We start from the raw sequence: 6485 nt of genomic DNA, 5'->3' as shown, positions 1-6485 counted from the left end.
TATTAGTCTGGTCCAGCTCAGACACACACCCACACACACACACAATACAGATTGTACCTTTGCTATTCCTGTAAAAGCATTCCAGTGGGAGTAAGTTGCACAACCTTTGGATGAGTTTTGCCAAGCAGATTCGCAGTAGGAGGTCAGGAGCAAGGGGCTAGTGAACTCCCCAGAATAACACGCTCCTATAGCAAGAGCCATTTGTGTTGTAAGAGAGTAAAGTGTGTCTCAAAACTTTTACATGTGTTCAGAGTGCCCCTTAAGATCCTGGCACGGAATAACTGAAATACAACTGAGTATGCGAGTGTCATGCTCTTTGCCAGATAAAACCCTTTGCTGAGTTTCTTTCCCTGCGTAATCCCCTCTCTCTCTCACTCTCTCTCTCTCTCTCTGTCTTTCTCTCCCTCTCTCTCTCTGTCTTTCTCTCTCTCTCGCTCTCTCTCGGCCTCTCCCATTTTCTCTCTGCCTCTCTCTCCTGCTCGCTCTGTTTTACTCACTTGCCCACCTTTTTTCAAATATTGGCCTGCAACACAGTGAAATTCCTCCAACATCTGTCAAGGAAATATAAGACTGCATTTACAAAATGCTAAACACTGGTCAGGGAAGCCGCGCCAGATCTGATAATAAACCAGCAAAAATGCAAAGCTGTGGAGGAGAGACCTCTGGGACACGGAACACTCATTCTGGACAAAGCCACAGAAAGTCTATAAAAGTAAGTGTCCCGGGAACTGGGGTTACTAGGTGTCCTCTAAGAAGCCTGTTAGCACAGACACACTGTTGCCCAGCTTCCTGAAATACCAGAGTGGAAAAGCAGGATAGGTTCGCAATTAAAGTTGTGTTCAATTAGGTTACTCTGCAAAAAAAAAAATGGCCCTGGAATATGACTGAGCACGTGTTCCCAATTATGTGTAGAAACACAACACCACTTTTTGATGTCATCTGATCCTGTACAATTTAATGCAGTTTGACACCTTGCCACAATACAGGGCCACTTACAGTGACAAATGAAACAAAATACTTTAAACAATTTGTGCGTTTGGTAGCGCAGACACTTCAGCTTTCATGAAAGAAGAATTCCACATATTCCATAGAACATAATCGCATTAGGACGGACTCTATGGGAATGTATGTACATAAATCCACTCACTTGGACAAGTTCAGAAGAACCACTGTTGAGTGAAATCACTTGTTGATATGTCTTTTTATTTAGGAAACATGGATATACCATAACTCTGTGAATCTTGACTGTATGTGGAGGAGTCTGACACATGCCCTTGTCTCTTGGACACAGGAGAAACAAATTAATAGCAGCAAATGTCTTTTCAAAATTGAGAGAATGGTGCTGGATAGTAAAAAAAGATTCCTGAACATAAGCCTTATTCTGACAGTCAGTATTGGTCTAAATCATAACTATCATAATGATTTCATTGGAAACATTAAACAAGACACACCATCTTGAGACCTTGGTCAAATCTGCTTCCGCATACAGTACTAGTTATAACTGGATCCCAACAGAACATCTGAGGAGTTACACACAAAGCCTATTCTCCACAGCCAATGATCAAGTATTTCAAACAGAGTGTGTTGTGATGCAACATCTTTCCTGTAAATTGATATATCAGCACAGTTCACTTCTTTGTTCCTCTTGTCTTTGTCTTCAACACAAGATGTGACTGAGATGATATTGCCATGGGCATTCATTCATTCATTCATTCATTCATTCATTCATTCAGTGCACAGTTGAAAGCCAGTGAAACATAAAGGAAGCTAATTTGGAGCTACACAAATGTCCCATGGTCCACTCACTGGCCTTTTCCTGTGATAAAAATAATACTCTGCCAGAGAAAACCTGGGGTGATGACAAATGTCAGAGATAACTTCTGCAATCTTAACACACAGTATATTTGTTACTCAACTGACATCAACTGACATTACTCAGTTGGCAAAACCGAAGCTACATTTTATAACAGAATGTGTTTGATTGAAAGAGAAGCACATGATGAGTAATGGAGACAAGAGAGAACTTGATCCACAGCCATTGTTACCTAGGTGACAGTGATTTGGACTACGACATACAGATGTACACTTCCCATGGTCCAAGTGCTTTAAAAAGTGAGGAAAACAGGTGTGCGGCTAACCTCTGGTGACGATATGGAACACTGGTCCAAAGCACTGTAATGTTTTCCATTATATGAAGTAAGAGCATGAAATGTTTTTCCATAAAAGGCGATTTCCTCCGACAGTGACCAAATGGTGGGTGACATGTACACTCAGACACCAAGTTAAATAGATTTATAGATGATGCTTTGAGAAGTACACAACAGCTTTTTTTTTTACATATGCATTTCACATACAGTATATGCATTCTATCAAATTAGCTGTCAACATGGCGCAGACACATGGCCAAGATCTGCTGACTCAGTGGCTTCAAACTTCCTAAATCTTCCACGTAAGTGTCCACAGCTACTCAGAATACTGCCACTTTCTTTAGTCATTCAGGATTTTCAGTTTACCATAATAACAGATGATAATCTGTTATAGTATATCATAATAAGAGTCACTTTCTTTAGCTTACACATATACCGAGTGTTATACTCTTATCGTTTCCTCACTTTCCCGGTGAGGCGGGGAGGCGAGCCCCCAGCGGGCTCTCACTTCTGGTGTCAAACGGGCCCAGGGAGTTTGACTGGGGCAGTACAAGGGCAGTACAGTCAAACTCCCCACCTGCCACTGTCCCTGGAGCGGCTCGTGCCCGCGCCGCTTGACACCAGAAGTGAGAGGCCGCCTGGGGGCTCGCCTCCCCGCCTCATCGGGTAAGTGAGGAAACGATAAGAGAGACAAGAGAAGTCCAGTGCCCTAAAAAAAAGCATAAGTGGATTTGAAGTTTAAAATGTCTCATGTCAAACTCATGTCTTTTTTTCTTCTACTGTGGGCAAGGAGAGAGAAGGACAACAGTCATTCACCAGTCAGTTGTGACTGTATGTATGGCTCGCTACCTGCATCCACAGGACTCCACCACCATGTCCTCATACTGTTTGTACACAACATTGTTGGCTGAGTCTATGTAGAGGATGCTGATGGGGCTCAACCTAGTGGGCACACAGCAGGTTGGGGGTGTGGACCTGGGGTCCATGGAGTTCATGAGGGTCTGGATGATGGCGTGGTTAGTGGGCTCCAGGTGCGAGCGGATGGGGAAGTCGCACACACCGTCGCAGTGGTAGGCCTCATACTCCAGTGGGGCAATGATCCAGTCGTCCCAGCCCATCTCCTTGAAGTTGACGTGTAGCTGCCTCCGGTTGCAGCGCGGCTTGGGGCTCTTGACAGGCTTCTTGCCCCGGGGCAGTGGGGCCCTGCGCATGCGCCGCTGGGTGAACAAGTACTCGTAGACCGTCTTGTTGTCATGGCCCGAGCGCGCCTTGATTTCGTTGTAGAACAGGCCGCGCTTTTTCGTGCGGCTGAAAACCACGAAGAACGCCTTCTCCTTGGCCTGCCGACCAACGCGGGCGAAGCCCAGCTTTCTAAGGTCCCCAGCTCCACGCCCCTGCTCCACGGCCTCCAGCTCGAAGCAGACCTGCGCCATGTTCCTGAAGCTCTTGAACAGTTTCCAGATGTCAAACACCTCCCATTTGGAGATGCTGTGGTCCTCTATGGCGCGCGCCTGGAGCAGGGAGGCCTTCTGCTTACCTGCGGCACAGGTGTAGAGCCTCAGGCTGACGGGGCTGCCCGAGGCGTGGTGCTTGCGGGGGTCGGTCGGACGCTTGCGGAGAATGCGGAGCTCAGCACCGAGCAGACCCTCTTTTTCCAATGAGCTGATGTTGAAAGAGTACCTCTGTCTCCTCAGCTGGGGGAGACGGTCGTCTGCAGAAAAACAGAGTGGACAGTAACATACCCCGTATTTGAACAGCTTTCATTTTGACAGGCCAAAGACTCTCATTTTCACCTCTGTGGTGAACACCAAATGTTTAATCTTTCTTCCCTGTTTTTTTCTTTCTTCTAGCAAGAAAATATGATGGTCTAGCAGTGTACAAATGAAATGAGCCACTTTCATCCAGGCATTGCTTTCAAAAGTATATTAGAACCAGACATTTCCAGACTGCAGACCACAAGGTATTGTAAACAGACCATTATTATCAACCTGCAGCTGTTTACCAGCGAGCCCACCCCCATTACATATGGCATTTGAAATGAGGACCAGAAAAAACATACCTGAACAACTCAAAACATAATTCAGAGGGGGTAGATAATTGGCTGTTACAAAATGTGTATGTGTGTCTGTGCACATGTTTGGGGTAAAGCATTTAAGTTTAGGTGGGTGTTTGAGATTGTTATACAGACTGAGTGAAATCTCTGAAGTTGAGGCAGTTTTTATTAAATGAAATGCGAAAAACCATCCATATGTGTTTTCAGGCAGAGCAGAAAAATGTGCAGGTTTCAATTTGATCTCCCCCGCCCCCTGTGAAGGAGGTCATCTACAATTTGCAAAGGACAAGCTACACAAATAAAGTGCAAATTAAAAGTACATTAAGTGCTTGAAATGTAAACCTTTAGCAGCTAGAAATATTAAACTGACGTGGTTTAAACATCATTTTAAACAGTTTTACACAGAAAAGAAAACATTACACAGAGGCCACCTACTTGTAGCCTCATGGAGAGTTTATTTACGTTTGAGAAGCCGTAAATCACGCGTCCGGCGGCTGTGCAGAGGACTACTGACAAAGTCAGGCCAGAGACACGGCAAGCGAGAGGTGTGTCGAGCCGCATTCCCCTTTTAAAATACTTCCCTAATAAACAGCCTTTGATGGGCTACCTTGGGAGAAGGTTCACACTAACAACAGACCAGCATCTAGAAATATGTCAGTGTGGGTGCTTGTGCACACATAGTGTGAGTGCAGACGTCTGTGTGATTTCTACGAATCAACGATTTCAATAGTTTTCTAAGAATTAAGATTTAAAGTGTTTTTAAGTGCCCAGAAACCACATACAGCAGGCTGTTCGCACTCTAAGACAAGTGTGTAGTAGGCTAACAGCAAATAATTAGACGTCCAGTTAGTGCAATTACTATTCAGCTTTATTGCGCTTTCACATACCTTGTCCTTTATCAACAAAACTGGTGATGGTGTTGGCCAGTCCAGCTTCATGTAAAACACTAGAGTTCACTTCCCCTGTTGATAGCGACCAATATAGCGACAGCATATAATCATGCGGTGTCACCAGTGGGTGCTTCGGAAGGTCCCTTTCAGTTGTTTTTGCTGAGACTTTAGAGCTTCTTTGCGCCAAGGGAGAGAATCCTCTCTGTGCAGCCACAGCCTTCATCTGTCCCGTTCGCCCGGCAGCCGGTACTGTCCTGGCACTCGCCCTGCCTTTGCTCTGTGTGGCGGCATTCTTTCCCAAATGAGTGTTTAGTGCCGCGGGGGAAGATGCGCCACCGGAGACAGTTCGGCTTCCATCTCCGGGTACCCAAGAACGCGCAGCTTCCCTGCGTCCCAAATTGATAGGTGCTACAGCGCGACTGTCCACCCAGTTAGCGGTCCTCTTTGCGTTTGTCACTGATGTCACAGATTGCGCTTTGGAGGACTCGCCCTTTATCAGTGGGGGTCCAGTTCGGATCCGTGTGATCCTTGCTCCACTGGAAGACTTTCCACCCGTAGCACCATAGCTCCCCACCATTAACAGTGCAGTACTCCCGCTTCGGTCTGCGTCTGTGTGAGTGCCTGGTCTCCCTTCTGAGCGCTGTGCCTCGCCTGTAAGGCCCGTAGACACTGAGACGAAGTTCAGGTATAAAAGAGTCCAGCACCCCAATAAAAGAGGGAGACGTTTCAATACTTTCATCCTCTGAACTTCCTTTGAATTTTTACGTAGGAGAAATGCACACTGTCTTCTTCGGACTTAAGTAAGTAACCATGAACAAGTTTGGAAAGGAGAAAATATGGGGTAAAATTAAGTATTTGGGAATAAATTAAATAGTGCAAACCATTATCCTCTGCCCCGTTCTTCAGTACCATAGTGATGCAAATTGTTTGCCTCTGGATCTGCTTTCCGATGTAGATATCCGAGAAAATAGTTTGCATTGGGAAGCCCAACCTGACTGCCTTACAGCCCAGCAATTCTGCTCGATATCTTGTAAGAGACTTGTTTAAATCCCTCTTTTTCCAAGAGGGAAGAATGGCGTAATGCTGTCGCTGTTTTTTTTTTCTCTCTCTCTCAAAGTTTGAACCACGTCCAGTGAAAATATCTCACTCACTGAAACCTGCAGGTGCTCAGAATTCTCCGCAAACCTGAACTCAGGAATTGGAAACGGAATTCCAACGAAAACCAGTTTAATTACTCTCTGATGTCATGCTGTCTAAACTAATTTAAGTGCAATATTTCTTCTGAAATCTTCTTTGCTCTCTTTAACCACTATGAGTCATACGGTACATAAAAAGGCACTGAAACAATTATTTGCATTAGGTACTTGAAGTAAGTATTCGTTCAAGATTGTTAAG

At 45.2% G+C, this 6485-nt stretch overlaps 1 protein-coding gene across 1 annotated transcript; it reads right to left on the bottom strand.

The window, feature by feature from the left end:
* Positions 1-211: 211 nt before the first annotated feature.
* On the bottom strand, positions 212-6099 carry gdf5 (growth differentiation factor 5). The gene is made up of 2 exons (XM_012838637.3): positions 5088-6099; positions 212-3858 (listed from the first exon to the last, which is right to left on the bottom strand). Exons 1-2 carry the CDS (start codon positions 5827-5829, stop codon positions 2993-2995), a joined length of 1608 nt encoding a protein of 535 aa, XP_012694091.2. The 5' UTR covers positions 5830-6099; the 3' UTR covers positions 212-2992.
* Between the last annotated feature and the right edge of the window lie 386 nt (positions 6100-6485).

The sequence above is a fragment of the Clupea harengus genome, chromosome 5, assembly GCF_900700415.2.
Source record: "Clupea harengus chromosome 5, Ch_v2.0.2, whole genome shotgun sequence".
In the NCBI taxonomy this organism is placed as follows: domain Eukaryota; kingdom Metazoa; phylum Chordata; class Actinopteri; order Clupeiformes; family Clupeidae; genus Clupea; species Clupea harengus.
Note: the sequence above shows the minus strand (reverse complement) of the source record. Positions and strands in the feature narration are given on the sequence as shown.

Bases quoted from the DNA above. Each gene is read 5' to 3' on its own strand.
- gdf5 (XM_012838637.3), bottom strand. From the start codon at position 5,829: ATGAAAGTATTGAAACGTCTCCCTCTTTTATTGGGGTGCTGGACTCTT. The intron at 3,859-5,087 runs GTATGTGAAAGC...GTTTTTCTGCAG, and splicing joins TTTTGTTGATAAAGGACAAG to ACGACCGTCTCCCCCAGCTG.